The sequence below is a fragment of the Physcomitrium patens genome, chromosome 15 (assembly GCF_059467195.1).
Source record: "Physcomitrium patens ecotype Gransden chromosome 15, ASM5946719v1, whole genome shotgun sequence".
Classification (NCBI taxonomy): Eukaryota; Viridiplantae; Streptophyta; class Bryopsida; order Funariales; family Funariaceae; genus Physcomitrium; species Physcomitrium patens.
Genome location: NC_143424.1, coordinates 9,926,390 through 9,950,243, shown reverse-complemented (window position 1 = coordinate 9,950,243; position 23,854 = coordinate 9,926,390). Strand labels below are relative to the sequence as shown.

Genomic DNA, 23,854 nt, shown 5'->3' with positions numbered 1-23,854 from the left:
AAACAAGCTAAAAAACCTCGTTAGTATCCACTATTGGTCCAAAGTCCTTGATATAATCACTATCCAAGTAGTTTGGTGAAAGAGATCGATAATATTGATTCTTAGTATACACCATAAAAGAGACTATTTGGGTACTTGTAAATATATAAAGCCTTAATGGGCAACTTGCATCTACAAACACCACCAAGTTTTGCACTTCACCAATCATCACCTCTAAATCACTACAAGTCCAATATATCTATGAGCAAAAAGATCTCATTGGCTATCAATCTGACATCATTCCTATTGTATATTTATATATATAAACTAGTACAAACACAAAATGAGATAACCACAAAAGACCTTCAAAAACAATACTTGGAACTAAGAGAAGGTACCAAAAATAAAATCCAAAAATCTACATTGGGTCATTTTTCAACAATACAAAAAGAGAAATCAAAAGTGAATTAGAGCAACCAGCACCTACCTACGATCGATGTTCACAAATTATAAAATCTATAATAGTACAAGATAATTGAAATAAAATGAAATGTAGAGAAGTGAGAGAAATTCAAAAATTCACATAGAAAGCAATTGGTATTTAATAAATACTACTTCAATGCTCTAAATGATCTCCACTTCAAAAATCAAGAATGTCCATGAGTTTTTTATACCTCTTCTATATAAAATTGACTCAAAAATGATCAAATTTGGACTCCATACACATTTGGAGTGAGCTTCTAAAATTAAGACTTAAGAGTTATGGACAATGTTTTATTTTTATTTTTATGATCCTATGACCATGCAATGAATCTATGACTATAGGATCTTATCACCATGGTCTTATGATTACATGATAGAATTTTCAAGATACACTATATAGTATTTGCACAATGCAAGTTTTACAAAATTAGATTTGCATAACTTTATATCACTCTCGCCTCCGATTATAGGTGGCACATAGCTCGATAAACAACAAAACAAAATTAAAATTTGATAATCTCCAATATAAACTATACTTGCCTTTCATTTTTTATTCACTTTGTCGCTCTGCTTTATACAATCTAGTGCACAATAAATTCGACATTGTATGAACAATGCCTTATGCCATACTGTACTTTGAATAGTATTCAAAATAATAAAAGAAAAATGACCACAGCTCATTATCATGTTGCGACTGTATCAATAATTGTGACCATGCCCACGTCTCTTTTGTGCCGACAAACTCTTGCATAATAATCCTTGCTTATGACTTATGATTTGTCTCTACCTTCTTGTACATTACAACCTTGTACCTGTCACTACCGCTCTAGTACTATCATGATACATTGTCACTCTAATACAATGGCCTAGTAAGATTCCAACATCCAGTACAATAATGCATAAAAACTTGCAGCAAAGAAAATCCAAATTATAATTTATTTATTTATTTATTTATTTATTTGATCTACTTCATTCTAATTTGTTATACCACAAATTGAAGAGAAGGAGAGATTCTTGTCAAGTAAAAGATTAGAAATCTACACCAAACCAAGACAAGCTATCTCTCACACCACAAAAGAAGAATTCAAGAATGCAAGTGTGAAGATAGATAAAATCTTAAAGCTTTATTAATTGGCTAAATCGCCAGAGCCAAACTAATCCTTGTAATAAGTTTTTTCTTTTTCAAAAATCACTCACAAGACTTGACAAGAATGTCAAGTCAAGGGTTTTTTTCCACCGAAGTATTCAAATTCTAAATGACATGATTAAAGTCAACTAATATAAAAACTATCAATAGGTGAAAAACTACTAATCAAACTAAATTACATACATTCAATGGGATTTGACATTCGATGCTATATCACATGACATAATCTAAACCAAACAAACAAACAAACATACTTCTTTTCTACTCTAAAGCAAACATACATACTTTTTTCTAAACTAAACCAAACAAATATACTTTTCTTTTTCCTTTTTCCTTTTTTCTATTTTCTTTTTTCTATTTTCTTTTTTCTATTTTCTTTTTTCTCTATGAGTTCTATCCACTTGTATACAAACCTTGTTAGGTTTCTAACTTCCTTGTCTACCTACATAGTTCTCTTGCCAAGCAGATACAGCTAGACCGGCGTCCAATACTAATATCTACTGTACTCTTGCTTTCACCTTTTCCCGAGCTAACTGAATTAAAAAAGAGGCCATCTTCATTGATGGCTGCATTTTTTCATAAAGCAACCGAGTGGAAGAGACTTGTGGATGTGGGTTTCACCACGCTTGCCAGATCCCATGAGTATTACTTTATAGATCCAAACCGGGATACATATAAAAAGTAGAAAATAATAAAAGGGCAGGAGCTTCGAATGACAATCCTTAAAAAACTAGTATCTAGAATCAAGAGCATCCCATTCTTCTTAAAATACTTTAAGAGAACAGTTACACGAAAAAAGACAAAGTGTATCGAGAGTCAAATTATCACAAATTACTGAAGGATTCCTACTGCTACGATGACTTGCCATATCCTATTGAATCTACACATTTGCTCCAAATTCACTACTAACAAATGATAGCTGTGCTGAAGTGGTGCCAAACTTGACCACCAGCCAAGTATTATAGAAGCCTAAAAATGAGCTCACTACAGCAAGGAATTATCCTACTCTGATTCTCCGGGCGGAGAATCATTGGATGCAGCAATTACTATCCGCTGGCATTGATCGTAACCGAGTGATCTCTCGTGTCAGTCGCTGCACATGAAACAGACAAGAAGTTGGACATCAGGTACATTGTTGTTACGAACATGTAGAAATTCTAGAGGCGGCAACAACACTCTTACTTACAGAGGGAATTGCATGAATCAAAGTTGGTTAGAATCACCTCTCGAGTATCTGTGATACGCAAATATTGCAATCGCTCCCTTCCTGGTATGTTCATAAGATTTGCAACCTGCATAAGATTGAAGTTGTCAGTGTAAATTTAAAAAGAGAAAAACTTATTTTGAACTTTGGTTAAAATCCAGATCCCGGCTGAATATCCAACTGACATGGTTATCTTAGCATGTATCCTATCTGGTAGGAGTTCCGAAGAAACCTAATTCAAGGATGAGGATTGCTAAAGCGTGCAACATAAACTGCGGAAGTGCCATCAAGTCAGAAGGTAGATGTGCTTTTCACAATCTTGAAGTGATGTAGGTGATAACTGATACTATTGGAAGTTGTAGCTTTCGACATGTTAGGAAAGATTGTAGTAGGGTGCATACCCAAAAGCTGAAGCGCTCAGGATCTGAGGCACTAGGCATGCCTTCTGTACGGTTCAACATCTCTAACAAGCGACGATCTGCAAAAGTCCCGCACGTCAACAAAATGTCAAGAAACTTACCTTAAGATATAAGGCAAAAATGTTAATGATGATTCTCTATTTCTTCTCGCATATTCTACTGCAATGAAAATAATCACTTAGACATTTGACATTAAGAGTATGTGTGTTTACAGGAGTTAAAAAAATGTCACGTATGGAGTTATTTCACCTGAACGGACTGCAATATCCCTGACTCGACTGATGAAGGCGTTTACCAAGTCAGCTGCTGTCCGCACACTTTGGGCAAGCTGATACCAAGAAAGTATTTGACATAGTCTTAGATTGCGGTATATAAAATTCAATTTGAATCATTACAAAGAACTGTACGTTCATGTAATAAGATAACTTCATTGAATACAAAATAATAACAATGGCAACACTGCATTCAAAATTATTCTAACAAGTTGAAAGTTTTGGTTCAACAAAATATCTAAATTAACTAGGTGAACTCAGAAATGGAAATATGATGCAGGAACATGCGAAAGTAAGAGACAGTGACAAAATAAGAACCTCATCTTTCTCCGGAGAACCATCTGGATGAACCACGTCTTGTAACCATTGCACTTTCGCTACACGATATCTGTTCATTAAGATGCACAATTAACGCATCTAACAACTTCAAAATGAGCAAACTGTTCAGTCTAGCACGGCATTTGCACGAACTATATAGTTGATACAAACTAAACTACCAACCTACATATCATAAGAGCAATATGCCTATTTCAAAAATCTGGGCAGGCTAAATTGAGAGACGTACAGATTATTTGACCAATCATTCCATGGAATCTATGAAAGAATCTTGAGAAGATTTGATGTATGAAGTTAAATGCAGGTTAAACATGAAGCTTTCAAGAAGCAATCAATCCGTCACTAGGTTAAAAGTCACTTCAGAACCGATATTTCAAGCTCACCCGTCTTGCTCCCATGTCTCTGTCATTCGAAATCTACGCTTTCCAACAACCTGACCGTGAGAGAAAAGATCAGATTGCATCAATTGTAAAATACGAGTAATGCTTTTTACCTAGCCAAAGATACATCACGAGCCAGCGCCACATATCTAGAGATTATATTTCGCTATATTTTTCAGTTTCAGCCACTAAGTACTAGAACTCTATAAACCTGTTAGTGTCATAAAAATCAAAATGCAATAAAGAAGAATGCATGCTGACCTCAATTTCAAACCGTCCATCGGGAAGAGGTTCACATCTGCACACGGACAGAAAATTAGATTCCAAATCTTAAGGCAGATGAAAGAGAAAGAACCCTGATCTCTGACACTGAAACTCACTCAGTGATTTCGACTTCGCATGCCACCTCCGCCAAGGAACCCGATTCTTCAATACGCACCTGACACCCACGTCTGATTATCAACAACATTGCTTGCGATATCCAACGAATATTTTTGTACTTCGTTAGCAGTATAGGACACTAGAATCGCGGTGCTAGATTATAAATACAAATTTACTTCCAGGACATTCCATACCTACACATTCCAGACATCCCAGGACATTCCATAATCCTTTCAGGCTTTTGCAGCAGCTTAGGAGTGGGTTTACGTACCATTCCCATACGATGATTGCCTTCCACGACTCGACGTATCTGCATCGAAACGGAGTGCCTTCAGACCCGTTTAAAGAGGCTCAAACTGCATAGGCAATCGGGTATCACATCTAGAGTAACTTCTACTCGGCCCACGAATATTCCTTAAATAGAAAGCATACATACCATGAGCCTGTATCGTGGTTCAAAGATATTCAACATCAATTGCTGCATTGGAAGGACTACATCCATTACAAAGAGCGGCAAGGTCTCTCCGCCAGCAAGAGAGACAGCGTCCATTTCAGCTTTCCTCTCCGCAAACTCTTCGGGAAAATTTCGTTGAATCAAATTGTTGAGAGTTACACTGCAAAACCATAAAAAGAAACCGTGTTAGAAAAGTGTGGAAATTCATCAAGACCGGGAACCAATACTCGAGTGAACCCCGAGGAGACGACATCAGAACATCAGAACAAGTAAAATACCTGACTGGATAGGTCTTGGGGCTCACAAAAATTACCGTCCTGCACATTGGACATTTATTACCTGCACTTTCATAATGCAAATAAATAGTTAGGATTGATCTAAGAATGAATGAGCGGAGAAAGGCATTAGCATCTCACAAGAGCAGGGTACTTCCAAATCTTCATTTAATTACAGCAAGCAGGCGTCAAGTATCACCGTGATCAAGAGCCTGAAGAAGACATGCTCGACAGAATGAATGGCCGCAGGGTGTAGTGATTGGCTGATGCAATAGTTTCAAACACAAGGTGCAATCCAGATCATCTGATCGCTTCAACTTGCGACGTTTGCTATCATTTTGTTCTACACCCTCCATTAAAATTTTAACCTCACGCAATCCTTCCTGAAGTGGTTTGCTGCATAACAACAACATAAAATTACGAACTTCGTTTCTATGCTCAAAGAGAGAAAAACAACATTCCTTCTGTGAAAATCAGCTAAAAGTACGGAGTATGAATTCCAAAGAGAAATATCATTACAATAAATGGGTTCATATTGTCAAAGAGAAATGCCACAATACTTGGATTTCCATTAGTTGAGTTCACTATTTTTTTGTACACATGCACAAAGAAGTACTAAATGAGCTAAGGCCTCAGAAAGAAAAGAAAAAGACTTTGCATGAAGAGATGTAACTCCAGCATGATGGAGCAACAGAATTATGCTTCGCTGTTAGGAAATAACTCATTTAATGGACAGAGATAGTTGGAAAAGAGTGCTATAAAATATTTTCAGAAATTATTGAGGCATATACTGAGAAAACATGGATTAGATGAGGTCTTACTTCATGGGATCGATCTCCAGTCCAGACAGGTAGGTCTCCACTGCTGCTTCATACTGCTCCAGCTGAAAACCACCCCCATACACGTCATCAATACCATGGACGAATGCCTTGATGTAATAAGTAACTTACACTAGTTCTTTTCTAAGAACATCGATAGAAGGAGTCCAATGAAAGACGAAAATCAGTCGAATACATTAAACAGAGAAGCCTTCCGTCCAGGGATACACAATATGAATATTGGGCACTTGAAACATTACTTTGATCTCAAAGATACAGATGAGTTTAACACTCACAAACGACCATACAAGAGCAAAGTGAACATTGAGCTTATTAAATTATGACGACCAGAGAATTTAGAGTTCATTCAGTACAAGTACTTATTCTCTAAAGTGAATAGAAACTCAAAATATTGGGGTAAAGACGACATACCAGTACTTGTGCCGTAGCCTTGCGTAAATAGGCCTTAGGGTTGTCACTTTGAAGCTTCACCAATTTCTCTGAATCCTTCAACGCTAGCTGAAACGAAAGGAGTAAAACCCAAAAACTTCTTCAATCAATATCTTCTTACATGTAAATATAGAGGGGGCTAGTTTACTGAAGCACGGCATGAGGAGGAAATGAGACAATGACCAAGAAGGAAACTCTCGATGAGTTAAGTATGAGAACGCATTTATTGGTTACGGCCTTACTTGTCCAAGTGTCATAGGATCCAACTCTAACATAGCAGATTCCTCTGATGTTCGTGCTGGTCTCAACCGTATACCTTGACTGTACCTGCATGCAATGATATTAGAATCAGGCACTGGCTGAGATCACGAAACATTTGCAATCTGACATCGTCTACTGCTGTTTGAAGCACGACGAATAAATTTGAAAGCATCCAATAATCATTTCAGTTTACCCCACTTTGAGTATAAATGTTATTGTCAAACTCAAGAGAAATGAGTACCATCCCACACAAAAGGCCGGAGAACTATGACGCTGTCCATAACAATTTTCAGGATATACCACTGGATTTAAATGGTATTCTCTAGAAAGGTAATGTTAGACGTGCAGGTATGTGAAACAGGGTTTAGGTATGGAGACTAGGTCTGTACTTGCAGTATGCAGCGCAGCGGTTACTGTACAGCATAGCTTGGTCTAGACAATTAGCATTGAGTGCTTTTGTGTAACACAAAATGGCCTGCAAAAATGACAAGACAAAATAAAACTTATCTTAGCTAAAGTCAGCCTTCCTTCTTCCCAATTTAACTGGAGGTATATTCCAACTTGAATAAGGTAATAAAGAAACAAAGGGACAAACCTCCTTAAATCTTGAGTTTCGGAAATCACGGTTTCCTCTCCTGAGAAACTCAACTGCAGCATTCTTCTCAGGAGACGTCTCTCCTTCTCCATCAACTAAACTCTGCAAGGATCGCCAAGTTCACAATGAATACTATCATTGAACCAGAACAAGCTACACAAAACTCTCCATTTTTGTAAAATCCAGAACTCTACTCGCATCCCACAATCAGAGCTTTATAAAGCCAAACAGGTCAACAAAGTCAAAAGTTTGGGAGGAGTTGTGAACTACTCACAAGATCCTTTACATCTTCAACGTCATCTTCGTTAGCCATTGCCGAAGAAACCACTGTGATGATTCCTGAAATTACCCCGAACACCATGATCAGAATGTAGGCAGCATTGATTAACACATCCAAGAGACTTGGAAGGTGAACGAGGTTCGATCAAACTGATAAAGCAAGATGGGTATGTTCTGAATTCAGCTCTAAATCAAGCACAAATGTGACCACTCAATCTTAATGGGCTTTGAGCTGCGTATAGAGAATTCAAATGCCACTAAAATCTTATCTCCCAGAAACTTTATACCCCAATGTAAAATGCGTGTAAACCCAATCAATTCTTGAAAAACGCCTAAACTGAGTAAGAACTTCACAGAACCAAAAGCAGACTGCACACAGGCATAGAATTGTGCCAATTCCAAGAACCCTCAATGGACTTCTACAAGCACAGCTGAAGCAGAATTCGCACATGACGGCGAAGGAAATGACGGGGCACATACCTTAGACCCCGATGAACGCAATTCGCAATACCACAAACTAGGCAACACGATGTCTGAAGGCGAGAATCGAATCGGGAACGAGAATCGCGGTGAGAGTTACACAGTGGGTTTGATAGCGTGACCCAGGATTGAGAAAGTGATCGAATCCAGGATTGAATGCTAGGCTGAGAAGCTTGGAGTCCAGCAAAGTCTTCAGGGAACTCCTGCTAAGAAATGAGTCCACGTCGATGGATTTCGCGTGGGCCCGGCTTCGTGGCACTTGCCAATCTTTTGATGCTTTTTTGCTTTGTGGGAAATAAGTTAATATGGCTTTTTCGGGCACCGAGTGCTGGAACAATCCAGTTTGCAAGGTTGTCGCAGGGTTTAGTTTCTTTTTTATGGTTAATCCAGTGCATTCGTGTATCGCTTTGATTACCCTCTGATGTACCAGTGATTCTACAAAATATCTTATTGTCAAATTCGACTCTCACGGTACCCTAATCCAAATTGGATTAAAACTACGTTGAATTAATAATAATCATAATAGAGTGCTAGGAGAATTGAATAACGTTGTAATGACAGTCAGAGGCGTAGTGTAAGTTCATTTTGTTTAACAAAATAAAAGAAGAAAAGATTAGTACGATATAAAAAAAACAAGAACTAAAAATAAAAAGGTTAGTGTACAAGAACGGAAAAATCGAGCCATTTCTATTGTTAGGTCTTCGCAATATGATTCGAGTATCAAAATCTCTAGAGTGGACTCTTCCTTTGCATAAGAATACATCTACGATCTCTGTCGCAAGTGCATCTACTCCTAAGGTTTGGAGTCTAACTTTGCTAACAGGCGCTGAAGCATACAAGGTTACAACCACCGCATGGAGAGGGAATGAACATCACAAGGTTTCGTGAACATGAGAAAGAAGCAGGATCGAAACAATTCTAATGTCCCAGACACTGGAAGAATCTTATACAGAATGAAAACTGGGTGCAATTGAGAGGCGGCTATATATGAAATAAGTGCATCCGATGTAGAAGTTGTACCATCCAGGAAGCAATCTCTAAATGTGCTGTATTCTTTGGGATGGAATTCGGAAGTGTACTCTTTCAGATGAGTAAGCGATAAAGTGCTCATCACAGTTCCCTTCCCCTCTTGAATTTACCTAACTCTACTTTACCACAAGACTTATGACAGCGAACACTAATATACAACAGAGTCCTGACTGGAGCACCAAAATTGCCTTCTCCGACCGCCCAAAATGTTCGGCTGCTCGATTATTTTCTGTGGAAAAGAATGGATTTAAGGTACAATGTGAAACTATGTTACAGAAATCACTTCCTAACCCGAGGAGTCCTCCCTGCAGGGGCACTTTTTCTTCGTCCGGACTTGGAAGCCCCCCAGTCTTCATCACTTTCATCATCACCTGATACATCATACTCCACAGCTGTAGCAGCCACGCTTTTCCTTCTTTGCGTTACACGACTTACAAGATGTCCGTTAGTGTGAGGAGAATCGGCATCAACTTGGGCACGGCTTGGTCGCTTCTTCGTCGAGATATTTGCAGTGTAAACAGCGTAATCGACAGAATCTTCTTTCAGCAATCGCTTAAATGCCTGGTTGCACGCAACAACACGTTTCAATATCTCAACAGTTCCTGTACAGCATCATTATTACAGAAGCAGAAATATGAGAACAGGTTTAGTGATGAGACATCAGTTACCTTATATTGTTCTAGCATCTGTCGAACTGTTGTTGGGGATTCAACAGGTAGTTCCTTCAAGTTGAATTCTTTCATACTTTCTCGTTTAGAAAGCATATCAACAGGTTTGATAACTTCAGTTGGTTGATAAGACTGAGAAGTTCCAATGGCCAAATGTGAGAAACTTGATCTGATTAGAATCCATCTATGCGGGTTACTAAGCCAACGCAAGAAACGCAAGAATCAAAGTTTCATCACTCCAAGTACTAAATTCCATCAGCCAAGAGGCTAATAGCTTGAGAGTGTTCGGACTTCTACAGAACTGGCGAACGTTCATTAATACATAAAGCTGTTTTAAGTCCCGGATCACGTTCCAAAACGAAGAAAATAAAACTGACTTCAGATCATTCATCGAAAAGTATTTCGACTATAACTCCTCTTACCTGGCATCGAGCATCGTTCAAGCAATACACTATCTTCAAGTGCCTCTTGAGCCGAAGCAGCAACGCCAAAGCCATGGCTGAATTGCAGTATCCCTACGTCACTCGTACCAACAACAATCAGCAACAGATAAAAGAGTAAAAACAAGGGATCGAAATTGCCGTGGGTTGAGTAATGTGAACAAAGTCTATGACAGAAATTAAAGTTGATGTTGAAAGACCAAAATTAGACTCAGCAGTTAAGCCGAAGTCGAACAGCGGTATGATACCTTGAGCTTGTCCAAAATATCCTGAGGAATTCCTTCCGTGTCAACCATTTCAATAGAGACATCCTTTTTAAATTCGTACTGCATAGAATTAGGATTCAAAGCTGCCTCTTCTATCCGATCTTTCTCTGCTGCAATACTTTCTAGAACCAGTTTAGTCGTTGCCCCCAATGCCCCTTCAGTAATAATGGTCTTCATATTTGCCTCCAATTCTCCTCCTCGTACCTGAACGACCCGATTGATAGTGTATACGACATAGAGAGGTTCATCGGGTATTCCAAATGGAAGTGCTGACAAAACCTCCGAACAATATCTGCAGGATCACGAAAGCACTGATCAGATTTCATGACAAAGTAACAACAAGAACTACCAGAGTCGATGTATAGGGAATACTTTCCATGTTTAATCAGTCAGAGTGTCGTTACAACCCAAGTTTTCCATTGTACAAACAAACATGAATCAGTAACTAACATTAGTTGTTCTAAAAATATTGAAGTAAACCATTTCCGCCTTCACGTCAGATCAAGTCCAACTGGCGCATGGTGAGATAAACTTAAAATAAAACAAGGGTAAACTTACACCAAGAATGGAACAGATTGAATGCCAGAGGCTCCAAAATCAAACTTTCTGATCACAGATGATAAGAATTTGTTTCGAGAATTTCGACTGGTTCTTATTAATTTGTAAATTCGAGAGATGCCAGGCTTCGCAAACGATGCAGGGATGCTTGGATCCTTGAGTTTAATCGCGGCAGGTTTCGTAGGAGAGGTCCTGTGCTCACAACTTGCTGCCCCAGATTGTATGAAAGCGAACGACAGAAGGAGGCCATCCCCTAGTCGACTCTCAAAAAATGAGGGATATCTACAAAATAGTAACAATAAGTTATAATAAAGTGAAATCACACACGCATCCATGAACTGCAACCGTACCACATGCACAAAGATTTGATATCTAAAGCTTTGATAACGGTGGTCATAATGTTAACTATAAAGCTTCACAGAATAGCATATCACACCTGAAAAATCTTTGAAGCTAATGGAGATAGACGTACTTTTCATTCATGTGTAGCAATAAACGATGTGCAAGTTTCCAGTTCACTTCCAGCTGGTCCACTTCCAATGCAATGAGTTGGGGAACGCATGTCATTGGATGCACCAAACCCTGCCGCAAGACAATCTCCACCACCTGAAACAATGAAAGAAAAGAAAAATGTTAAAAAACAATAAATGTATGATGTACTTCAAAACTAAACACATGACTTGGGAATCTTGCTACGCAATAAATTGATTTTAAACAGAAGACATGTGTCTAGCAAGTCGCCCAGCCATTCTGCCAAGTATGAGCTTTGTGTATGCACATGGCTCCTGCCATAAGTACATACCAAGTAGAATACCAGTTTTATTACAGAAAATGAACACTTGACACCGGATTAACAGCAAGATTCTTCTGCTTCTTGTGCACATGATTAGCAGTGACATAAACTCACTTCATTCTTCAGGATTTTGGAAACATTCAATAACACGTATAACAATCATACTAATTGGGTGGAGATCAGAGTGGTAGACCTTCAGCCCAGTTTGACGCACTTCCTCGTTATAATCCAAACATCTCTCTAGGATTAGATCCCAATGCAACTGGATAATACCACCACAAATATTGCTGTCCCCAGCACCTGCCGCTACTGGGACAGCACTGTCACCGTTGGACTTTTCATCTGTCTCCCCCATTTTCTCCTCAACATCAAGAAGATAATCGCTGAAATTTCGAAGCATTTGCATCTGCCAAGTAAAAAGCCATATCATCTCAGAGTGAAAGTTAGCACAAGAAATGAAAAAATGTTTACCAATTATAGAGCAATTCACTTACAAGCAGAACAATAAATTTCTAAAAGCAAGAAGCTACAAGTTATCACATAACTAATTGGATTATTATCAAAAAGAACAAACGAAAAAAGGTGTGACTATCCAGAAGCCCCACCTTGATGCGCGAATCAGCAGAAGCATTGAGCGTGGTTTCAAGAATCTTGTCCATGTTCTTAACCATCATAAACTCGGGTCTTGCTATGAATATAAAACCCAACGCCTGCAGACCATCACAGTGAATGAGTTCCAAAAAATATGAACAACCCACTTTCACAAACGCCAACTCACAAAAATCCCATCATCAAGAATCAGAGAAAGGAAACAACACCGCAAACAAAACAACAATGTCGCAATCCTGATTCAAATTAAATGTCACACCTTGAAATGGGATGAAATTATGTACAAATAAAAAAACAAATTGTGTTACAGTATGTCAACTTTGCAGACATGTCTTTCCACACAATACAGACTCTGGCTACAAAACAAGTAGAACCCCCATTCAGACATAAGGAACAATGTCCCCACCTGCAAGGCCCGAGCTTTAATATCAAAATCACCCTGCCCCAGAAAATATTTATACAACTCCAGGAACTGGTTCATGTTGATATCTTCATCCTCAAGAGCCTCAACAGACTCTGATCCGTATCGAGCCAAAAGACCCAAACAGAACAAGCACCGCAAAATGTTCTGCACAAACAGTATCTCTAATCAGTTTTCTCTAGAAGTATACTATGCACAGTTTCAATTACGCTGCAATAAGTTGGGCTTATTCTGATATTGCACACTAAGCATAATTGCTATGGTTATGCAACAGCTATTGATCCAACTAATGCAAATACATTTACTCCAGTTTACTTACGGCTTTCTCAGCAGCAACAGAATCTCGTTTTTGGCACCCGTCGAGAAGTTTAAAGAACTGGCGAACAAGGAACTCAAAAGATGCAATTCCTTTTGATGCAATCTTGCTTAAAGAACAAAGACTCCTGATACATAGAATAAAAACAAACCATGTTCAAAGATTAGATCCTCTGAATCCCACAGTGAAGGTAACGTGCTCAAAAAATTCAATTCCAACGATTCAAATTCACCATGTAGTAATACTGCAAACACTAGAGGATATTCATCAGAACGTTTGAAACTACCATCGAGGAATACTCAAAAAACGTCGTTTAAGGAAAGAATGCTTTGAACAAATTCATATGAATAGTGGTGAAATGATTATGGGGCTTCAATTTGATGAAGAATGGATGTTTAAGATAGTCGAATGTTTACTTTATGCATGCATGGACGACTGTCAGAAAAGTGCACGAGGCAATTAGCTGGCGCAGATCACGTTCAAGCTCCTCCACAAAGCTCTGTGGAGGTCTCCGTAATAAAGGAAGCACAGCATCAATCACAAAGATAATACTCTGTAATAATTGAGCTGCATCCCGACTCGAAACCTGCTCAACATGCCAACACAAGCTGAAGCTTACGCCCATACATCTAATTCTCAAATCGTTACCTTATACAAGCGATATAAACAGTAAAATAACAAAACGAAGAACGAAATAAATCTGACCCACTGTATATTCATAGCCTATATCGCAAAGTATTAATGAAAATGCTGTTTAAATAACAGTGCAAGCAAAGATTTGATTGTCATGATTGAAAAGACCGCACATTATGCCATACAGACAATGTAAGTTAGTTGTGACTTCACCACCATAACAAAGCATCATCGGCATCTTTATACCACTACAAACATAATTTACTGATACTTTGACAGAAGTTTTCTAACAAATGTTTTAAGGATGATGACCATCATCATTTGGTCAACAATGTTAAGAGATAAGAATCTCGAACATACCTGAGTCTTCAGATAGGGCTGGAGAGTCACGGCAAAGCGAGATGGATCTGATGGTGGTGCGCACAGTGTAGGGTCAACAGTGCAAAAAGCATGTAACGCCAAGACATAGGGCAAGGCCCGAATATCTGTATCATCCGTAGCTGTTTCTTCTACCTGCGGGCAACCATATACCATACGTTAATCAAGTGAAAGGAAATACCGAACTAATTTCGCTGTTATCTAAAATTACTGGAAAGACCAAGCCATTTCGACACCAGAACAAACTACAGAAGTACGCCAAATTTACCTTCAGCACGCTCTCAAGTAAGCACTTGCACATCAATTCACAGCGAAGCCTAACAGCAGCTTGAGTCATCATGCTTGTTGCTGAATTCTTTATGTTTTGAGGACAGAAGTCCAATGATAGACTACGCTTTATGATAGTAACCATGGCTTGGTGGCTAGTGAGTTTTCTGAGCACATCAACCAGCTGTTGTGCTCTCTCTGCAATTTCCGAAGGGACCACACTTCCATCACCCAAATGCTGGGTATGATGCCTTGTTGGCTCATCAAACCAAAGCTCAAAAAACGTTTTCCCAACAAGATCCTGCAGAAAGGTTCAGCAATGCCAACTGCTTACATACGTAGCACCAATACCTACTAAGGCACGTGTAGTGGATAAGAAGTTGAAAACTTGTCGAAATAGCAGAATAAAAACAGACAGGCGTCATAATGATAGATCTACATATCCGCACATAATCTATATAAACACAACAAGAAATATACCCTCAAAGTGAGGAACCATAGTTACCTGTATACTTGTTTCCTCATCATTGATCCTTGAAATGATGCGAAGACAGCCATCTGTCATCTTGGAAAACCCCGCGTTGGACAAGCAAACGTCTCTGATGATCTTGATAACCCGTTTTCGAACACTTACACCAGTATCCATAATACGCTCAGCAATTTTTTCAAAATACTGCAAGAGCAGTCTCTCCAAGAAATTAGTGTTATGAAAGATGTGGAGACAGAAAGATTTAAGAATTTTGCTAGCTTTGAACAACCAAAATAAGCAATTTTCTGAGTCGGTGTCGATAAACTAATGAACCAATATAAATTCAAGAAACAATAAATCCCACAGCCCCCTACACATGAGGTCATGTACTCAAAAAAATGCCCAATCAAAATAAAGGACGAAACGAGATGCTGCAGTGCACCAGTGTGTAGGCCTCAAAAATATTAATTACCTTGTAGCCAACTGTCCGTGAGAAGGTCTAAATGTAAAATAAACAAGAAACACCAGAACATCCATCACCAAAAGGAAGCAATGTATAGATGAAACACGATTGAATACCTTCAAAGCGAAATCAGGCCGGTTAACTATGTGTCTACCGACGAGCTCCATGGCAGCCTCTCGAACAGAAATCGCTGAGTCAAGAAATCGTCCTTCCACAGCTCTCTGCACTCGCTCGTCACCTAAAACACTTGGATCCACTTCCACAATAGCACCCACCTGTATGGTTTGCACCCAAAGTTACTATCATACAATCATCCATGTAAGATAAGTGGAAATAATATTTTTCCTCCATGAATATTTCAGTTTTCGTCAAAAATACAGCGAGACAATTACAACGGTCGAAGTACTTCTGACAACTTAGTGAGCTCCACAAAAATGAAACGAAATAGGAAAAAATAACGCGGCATACCGCTCGCAATGCTTTTGCTCGAGGAGTTGGTGAATTGTCCGTAAGACTGACCTGCAGCAGCAAAGGAGGCCAAAATCCAGCAACCAATAAAAAACATTAACCTACTAGAACAAATAATTAATTTGCTTGCCGTTAAAATGAGGAAGATTTCAAAAAATTGAGGTGAAGAAACACAGCCCAAACCCTGAGGACCACCAGAATTTCGTCTAGCAAGACAAAACTTCAGACAAAAGCCTCTTACTAGGCTGTACTAGGCCAATTACCAATAATCTCTCCAATATCTTGTCAAGTCCTCTTGCAAGTGGCCTCTGTTGACCCAAAGCTCTTGATATCCGAAGAGCAGCATCGCGTGAAAGAGGAGAGAGTGCAATGCCAAAGTCCTGAAAAGGCGACTTGGAGTTCCAACGATTTTGGTAAAATTGGATGATTTGTGCGGTTTGCACCTCGTCCCGTAGCCACTGACACAAATAAAACCTGAAAAGAACAAAAACAATTAAAGAGCGTTCAATATACAGTAAAATGTTAACTTCGAATTGGGTCCGAAAATCATAGAGATAACATTCACTGCATACCATCTGCACATTCTGAATCAAGTAAACAGACGTTTTCATCATACAGGATTAGGAAGGAAAAAGTTATAGAACGAAAAACCTCAAGAAGGTAGGCAAGCTTTCATCACAGTATCTCGTTTTCAAAAATATATATACCTCCTCATCAATCAGGTTGATTACAATTTTGAGAATACATTCAAAATACTAGTTGGGACACACAATGCTAGTATGACGATATACACATTGCAGTTACCGTCATACCTGCGGGCATATATTGCCGTACTGTCAGTGACAGTCAACTCCTGAAGGTAGTTAAGTAGAATCTGCTGCACAACAAGTATTCCTTCTTTCGTTGTTCCGACTTTCTCTGCTAATGAAACTTCCTTAGAAGGCTTGCTTCCATTGGACTGACATTTATCGTTTGAATAAAGTAAATCTATCTGATTCTTACACAAACAGCAATGGCAAAGCCAGCCTCGATCCACTTTGTCATGCTTGGTAACTCCAATGCAATCGCCATGAAACCACCGGTTACAACCATTACAGGACACCATGAGCTTTGTGCTCTTTCCTTTGTCACACGCTGAACAGCTTCGGGCTGATGCTTCATCACTATCAGAATCAATATTAAAGTCTTTGTCTTGAAGTGCTTGCAGAATCCACAACTTGTCTGTACTGCAAGCAACTGAATCCTCTTTCAAGCGAGCTGCCACCTGACCAAGAAGGTCAACTGAAGCACCCCGTAGAACAGCATCTTTTGCTCTAATGCCGGCATTACCGAATAAAAGTACACAGAAAACCTGAATACAAAAAAGTTAAAAGTTAAGGTAATATGATATTCCAGAGGCAACAACACACACGCCCGTCTTTCGCCCCTCTTTAACTCGAAATGGGATTAAACTGAAAATGGATGAAGGAAGCATTGGATATATACATGGTGGACGTAGCTGAATATTGTTATTCAAGACGATTTTATGCTCGAGAAAGAAAACAACAGTGACAAATAAGTAAAAATTAGACCCGAAGCATTGAAGCAAGGAACCAACATATCAATAAAATCTTGTTACTCTCCAACTACCCGATCGAAGAAATTACAAGATACTTGTCCACTCAGAGTTTACACCTCTACACAGCAACAAAATGAGGATAAACTAGAACACAGCAGCAAAAATATATAATTTGCAACCTGAAGCAGAAGACTAGCTGCAGGAAATTCTGGAACATTCAGGGTCGTAAGCAGGTCCACAAGCAAATTGTCCACTATTCCCTTCACATCTGCCCCATCTGGCGTCTTTGGAGCAGCCCAACGCTGAAAAATTTGCTGCCAAAGGTGGCTAGTAACCTCCATAGCAGGCTCAAAAATCCTCTGTGAGTTGGTCTCATTTTCATTACTGCTTCCAACCTCAGGTTTACTAACAGCGTCAACTCCAATGAGAGAAACGCTGCATTGTACCAACTGCAATATAAGAGCTGTCAAAATTTGTATTTGCTTTGGCTCTTCATCTGATAAATGATAAGACCGCAAATTTCGTTTTGAGGATGGAAGCTTCCACAGTAAAGTCACAATTTCCTCGATTATCAATCTGCGGTGCTGTGGGTACACCTCTGATATCTGCGAGAATAATACAAAAGATATAAATAGAAAATTTTGCATAATTAGTTAACTATAAAATGCTCTTACACACGCATCATGCAACAAATCGCTTTAGCCACTCACTGATTATAGCAGAGCATCAGATACGATACATGTGCAACCTTGGGCAACACATTCCAGAACAGGGTATGATTCCCAAGTAATTCAAACATTCGATAAAAAAGCGCGTCAGAGTTGGCACATACCGTACACACCACACCAAGAGCCTTCAGCTGCAACAACTGGATATTGTCTACACCAAAAGTGTCCAGCATGGTTTTCGTAAGCTGCAGAACACTGCTATCCAAAAGTTTTGTAATGGGCAAGAGCTCCTTCAACAAAGATAAAATACTGCATAGTTTGTGTAGCACGCCTGAAACAGCGCCAGACTGCCTGCTCCCAACACAAATACAAAAGATTTACGTAATTATTTACGTCTGGAACTGCTACTGAACTGAGCTTTTTAAGCTTCATCAGTTTTAAATAATAGATTGTAGCCAGGCTATTAATAACTGACACCAGAGCTGAGCAAAGAACAATAGTTCTAATTTTACATTCCAAACTAACTTTATGATCGTCTCCAAGAGTACATACAGAAATTGGAATTGACTTTAACCATTATAAGGATCCACAAGTCATCGGGACTTCAGATGAAAAAATTGAAGATAAGCTCACAATTATAACTAGATTAATAGCACTCCAGAGAGAAATCAGTTATTCCATGTATATGCGCATTAGTGTCACCAGTGTCACCAGATAAAGAATCTATTAAAACCTACAACACCAATATCTACAGATGATTCTCTGCAAGAAATTTATAGCCCAATAATGCAGATCCATCAGAGACAACCATACTTGCTTAGAGCTGGTTTTTTTGGTTTCGCAGGTGTTTTGCTCTTTCGTCGACTCTTTTTCGTTGAGCTACTTCCATTCTCTATTGCCTGAAGGTCTTCATCATCATCTCCTGCAAAGAAACAAAACAACCCATACTTAGCGGTGGCACCAAAATAATTCAATCAATTAATCTTACATTACAAATTTAAAATACTCATTCGATTGTTAGTTTTTATTAATTTTTTAAATTTTTGTCATGTTCAGAAGAAGAAAAAAAAGTTACCGTGACTAGTTTAGTACTCAGCTCCAGTACCCAAAGAGATATTACAAGCAAGCTTAACACACGAATCCTGAAGTAGAGGTTCCAATTTGAAGAAAGGACATGATATTATGAAACGGATAATGCTTCCACAAATTAAACACGTGTTACCTTCATCTCCACCACCTGCAGAACCTTTGTGGATCTGGCGATAACCAGGATCATATGCTGTGAACACACTATGAATAATCTGAAACCTTGTGAAATCGATTAATCTGTCGATAATCTGAGACCAGGTACAACATATCGTCCATTAGAAAGACCTCTATTCTGCCAACAGCGAATACAACTTATTATCATAATTTTAAATACAGAATGCTTTAGCCAAACTGAGATAAGATCATAACATCGAAACTATTACTACTGCAGTCAGCGATTAAACATAGGTTGACAAGTAAACAAACAATCTTCAACAAATAGCCGGATAAATACAAATAGAATGATTAAGACTTTTAGCAATCAATCATGCTATCATAAGGGCAATAATTTATGTTTCACCTCTTCTTTATAAATCTGCTTGGCCATATTTGGACCAGTCATGATAGTTAGTGAAATTTGAACCGCCTCCAAACCCAACATCACCGATTCAAAGTTCATACTCTCTTCCTGCAGATTATAACAGAGAAAAAGCACGTCAGTTGGTAAAGAGAAATGGTTAGTGAGAGCCATGAAAGCGCAGACGGTACACATGCAAGGAGCTGAAATCTTGCCCTAGATCAAGTACTGAACAAACTTAAAAGATCTCAACTCTTCCATCTTGACTAACACATCCAATATGTCCAGTTAATAAAATAGCAAGGAACTCCAAACTGCTTATTTTAAGTTTACCTGTAAGTTTGAAGTAGATTGCAAAGGAAAAAGCTCAACTTTGAATTTCAAAATGTTTGTCTCATCCAAAGTGGGAGAAGGGAAAGAAAGACACCCATATTACGCCATGATGACCCACTTTCCTGCTAGCTTCTACCTTTAGTTTCTGTAGGGGGGGGGGGATATGAGAAGTCACTTACATCATCATCCTCATCTACCTCCCTCCCATGAGCTCGCTGAACATGCTGATCGAGCAAGCTCAAAAGTCGTACGTGATAATCAAGAGGAACGATTTGAAGTATGTTCTTTGACCGTAACTTTACAACATCTTCTTCAATTGACCTCATTTCAGCAAGAGACAATGAAATTCCAGCATCATCGCCTTCGTCTTCACCAAATGCCCCTGATCTTGTAAAAATATCATCCAGCAGCTCGCAGAGTTCATGCACAACAGCATCTGCCATACAAGTTCCACAGAATGCTTTAGAAGAGCAATCACAATGTGAAAAAGCTAAATGATTGAAAGTATTCATACTTGGAACCAAACATAAGACAGCCGAATCTACCCAAACATAATCAAGACGCAAAAGCCTAACCCACGTGGCAACACCAGCACCTACTCCATCAGATCGAAGACGTATCATCAAAGTCTTTAACCATAGAAAAGTACTTTGGTCATAAGAATGCACGGGACTCATACCCTGATTGCTCTTTATCGGATCCAACAAGCCTGTAGCCGGTTTTTTGAATTGATGTCTATCAGGCTTAGATTCAGGAGCCTCTTTTCTTTTAACTCCAGTCAGTCTTGCAGCAGATGGTGAACTCTACAAGTAGAAAAATAAGGTGAGCTGTGCACATCTGTTAGCATGTCTCCACTTAAACACAGGTCAACACCTCAAGATCACATCGGAGCAAAGAGAATTTTAAAGAGGAGTTAGATACACGCACTATATTTGGTACACTAGGAGGTTCTAGTGATTGATGAGTCACTTGAGGAGTGCAAGGACTAGAATAGTCCCTAGGTACTGTCTGAGGCGGACGCTTTTCAACAGGAGTCCGCCATCCTCCACGCTTATGAGGTTCTGTGAAGCACAAACTACATGAGATAGATAGAACCAAGAACCAAGAAAAAGGTGAATGAAAATGAATTCTGATCAATAGAACAAGAAATAACTTATCTTGTAAAAAAATAAGCTGATAATAGGACTCCATGCCACCACAAAACTTTCATAGGATTGAGCATAAAAGTTAAGATTAGACTAACATGTAGTAGTCTAACAATCCCTTGGACTCTATGAATTGCAATTGGAAAGAGCAATAACTCTGGAAGTATTTTATTGTTCAGAAAATCAAAAGGCTGTATAAATCTCTAAGGTCGATGGTTTTTCGGCATGAAACATAGATAATGAACAACAATCCCAATTTACCTGAAAGATTGTACGAAAATGCATCTGGATCATGTTGGAGAACAGCAGCCATGAGGCTTCCACGCTTCGCTGAAATTTGACGATTGCCATTTCTCGCTTCCTCTCTGAGAGACCTAAGTTCAATCAAAGAGACAATATAAATGGAAAAATTAATCAAATGCTCATGCACAAAGGGAATCTTCAGATTGCAAAGTCGCTTTCATTGCACATCGCAACTGTGATGCAGCAAACTGGTTCACTAGCATATGCACGCTCCATGATAACCTACTATTTGACTAGCAGTACTGAAATAAACTATAAATTGCAAGCACAGCACTCGCTGCGTTCGTTTTGAGTAAGACATATTTGTTCAAGTATTGCTGTACCATTAGCACAAAATCCGAACGCTAAAATCGGACTTCTTAGTGCAATTGCTCTGATATGGACTCCAATCAACACAGGGTCAAGCGTAACATATACAAACGTATGAAAGTAGAGAGAAGCCACTGAACGACCGAAGGTAGTGATTCTATGGTTCTGAAAGGTGACTTTCCCAAATAAAGGTACACAATGTAGTTAAATAGCGAAATGTAAACATTTCAAATCCTCTCTGTAATCTACACAGCGAACAGGATGTCGTGGCAAATCGCGCTCAAATAGACGCGCTGTGGAGCAACAGCAATGTCACCATCCACTTCTTGCATGACCTAAAGAAAGTTGCCTCGATGAATGACTCCCAACGTACATTTCGAAATTCAAAAAATGATTGAACCAGTAATCACGGTCCTTCCCGAATTTTGATATGCTGACCTAATTGGTTGGCAAACCATTTTCCTCCAAGAGCTTCGAGGTATGAAGCAAAAAAAAATGTTCACACTACTGATCAGCATACAATGAATTAATCAAGTGCCGTAAATTGTGTACAACGTACATTTCGCAAGTAGTGCTTCGGCTCATACGCAGAATGCGTGTCGCTACCAGCCTTTCGTTGCGATCACGGAAATGGGCACTACAACTGATGATATACTAAAGTTGTGTTGAAAGTTACTCTCAATCTGTTGAACTAGGGTGAATACATGAACGCAATCCGATCGCACTCATGCCAAGAGTAAACTTAGTCCTAGAAGCTTAGAAATTGTCAGATAAGTGTACGTGGATTAAGAAGAGTTGAATCACCGGGTTGAACAGAAGGAAAACTCACAAGTAGCTAATATCAGTCGCTCTGAGAAGCTCAGCAATTTTGCCAGCTTGAGCGTTGATGGCTGCCTCGCTCTTGCTTCCCACCCTAGGAGCGGCCTCGTTGTCATCAAATAGGGAGAGCTCTTTACTACTGGAGCCAAAACTGACTGGAAGTGTAACCACGGGCAACCTTGCCACAACTTCTGTGTACGTGGTGTTCGTAAGCCTGTAGGTATTCATGATTTCGCAATTAAAGCCTCCCGAAACTCTCAAATTATTCTTCCCACTGGAGACATTGATCATTTCACGAGCTTGTCGACTCCTGCGTTTTACATTGCCTTCTCAATACGATCGCGCACGCTTGTTGTTGCTGCTAAGCTCTGATTCTAGGATTCCAACTCCTCGAAATATCTCTCCAATAACCTACTCCAATTTTACAAATGCGGAAACAATCCACAGCTGATGTGAAGCCAAATGACAGTCGCGATCATTCCAATACCAGGAACATTCATTTGTCGAGGAAAACATTTGTTCATTACTGCATTCGATTTCCGGTCCCTAAAAAACAATCCCTCAGGTTGGAGGCCCCACAGTCTCCACCAGAGCGAATAACAACACCAGTAAAAAGTTGCAGTCGCCGAATCACGCAAAGCAACATATCTCTTCACCCGTCTGCACGAAACCCTAGCTACCTGAACGATCGCTTCCCTACGTCGGAGGCTCAAAAAAAGAAAAAAAGAAAAAAAAAAAAAAAAAAAAAAAGGGAGAAGGAACAAAAAAATTAAGTGCAACAGTCCACTCCACTCACACCGCTCCAACCGTCGCAATACAACCGAAACTGCTCCAGAACTCCTCCAATTTCTTAAACTCCACCACGCTCTATGGAGAATCCAGCAAACTGCTAAACTCTTCCGTGACAACTACAAACCTCACCAGAGACTCCTACCCCTCTTCCTATCGTAAACTAGAAAGCAGGCAAGCATCGGAAACCTATACAGGAACTTCCAACCAAGAGCGTCATCAGTGAAACAGAGGGCAAAGGGCTGGAAAGGAATCGTGACGAAGGAAGGAGACGAAGGTTGGGCAAACCCTTGTTCTTCCTTCTTCGAGGTTGAACTGGGCCGAGGGCAACGA

General features: G+C 39.3%; 2 protein-coding genes across 5 annotated transcripts; both read right to left on the bottom strand.

The window, feature by feature from the left end:
• Positions 1-2,243: 2,243 nt before the first annotated feature.
• Positions 2,244-8,384, bottom strand: LOC112292036 (uncharacterized). Of its 4 annotated transcripts, none has more exons than XM_090256393.1 (19): positions 8,214-8,384; positions 7,729-7,793; positions 7,455-7,556; positions 7,249-7,334; positions 6,841-6,925; positions 6,581-6,667; positions 6,152-6,213; positions 5,530-5,726; positions 5,334-5,394; positions 5,038-5,215; positions 4,873-4,911; positions 4,601-4,659; positions 4,482-4,518; positions 4,224-4,273; positions 3,823-3,892; positions 3,482-3,560; positions 3,215-3,291; positions 2,833-2,901; positions 2,244-2,702 (listed from the first exon to the last, which is right to left on the bottom strand). In XM_090256393.1, exons 2-19 carry the CDS (start codon positions 7,765-7,767, stop codon positions 2,637-2,639), a joined length of 1,443 nt encoding a protein of 480 aa, XP_090112519.1. In that variant the 5' UTR covers positions 7,768-7,793; positions 8,214-8,384; the 3' UTR covers positions 2,244-2,636. The 4 variants fall into 4 exon arrangements, with proteins under 4 accessions (XP_090112519.1, XP_090112520.1, XP_090112521.1 ...); XM_090256394.1 differs by lacking the exon at positions 8,214-8,384 and adding an exon at positions 8,021-8,202; XM_090256395.1 differs by lacking the exon at positions 8,214-8,384 and adding an exon at positions 8,111-8,192.
• A 727-nt stretch (positions 8,385-9,111) lies between these two features.
• Positions 9,112-23,169, bottom strand: LOC112292035 (sister chromatid cohesion protein SCC2). The gene is made up of 28 exons (XM_024540125.3): positions 22,743-23,169; positions 21,563-21,675; positions 21,084-21,217; positions 20,836-20,959; positions 20,336-20,592; positions 19,827-19,934; positions 19,440-19,554; positions 19,031-19,139; positions 18,382-18,568; positions 17,729-18,154; positions 16,804-17,342; positions 16,255-16,465; positions 15,992-16,042; positions 15,640-15,798; positions 15,097-15,264; positions 14,593-14,892; positions 14,307-14,459; positions 13,730-13,899; positions 13,317-13,440; positions 12,983-13,144; positions 12,573-12,677; positions 12,161-12,373; positions 11,647-11,780; positions 11,175-11,456; positions 10,599-10,908; positions 10,333-10,425; positions 9,911-10,042; positions 9,112-9,803 (listed from the first exon to the last, which is right to left on the bottom strand). The coding sequence occupies exons 1-28, from the start codon at positions 23,021-23,023 to the stop codon at positions 9,522-9,524; spliced, it is 5,442 nt and encodes a 1,813-aa protein (XP_024395893.1). The 5' UTR covers positions 23,024-23,169; the 3' UTR covers positions 9,112-9,521.
• Between the last annotated feature and the right edge of the window lie 685 nt (positions 23,170-23,854).

Excerpts from the sequence above, each read along its gene's own strand:
- LOC112292036 (XM_090256393.1), bottom strand. The coding sequence starts at position 7,767 with ATGGCTAACGAAGATGACGTTGAAGATGTAAAGGATCTT. Across the intron at positions 4,660-4,872 it reads GCAATCATCGTATGGGAATG|GTGCGTATTGAAGAATCGGG; the intron begins GTACGTAAACCC and ends CGTGGGTGTCAG. Across the intron at positions 4,274-4,481 it reads ATGGACGGTTTGAAATTGAG|GTTGTTGGAAAGCGTAGATT; the intron begins GTCAGCATGCAT and ends TCTCACGGTCAG.
- LOC112292035 (XM_024540125.3), bottom strand. The coding sequence starts at position 23,023 with ATGATCAATGTCTCCAGTGGGAAGAATAATTTGAGAGTTTCGGGAGGC. Across the intron at positions 18,569-19,030 it reads AAAAAACCAGCTCTAAGCAA|GCAGTCTGGCGCTGTTTCAG; the intron begins GTATGGTTGTCT and ends TGTTGGGAGCAG. Across the intron at positions 15,265-15,639 it reads GGCCTGATTTCGCTTTGAAG|TATTTTGAAAAAATTGCTGA; the intron begins GTATTCAATCGT and ends CTGCTCTTGCAG.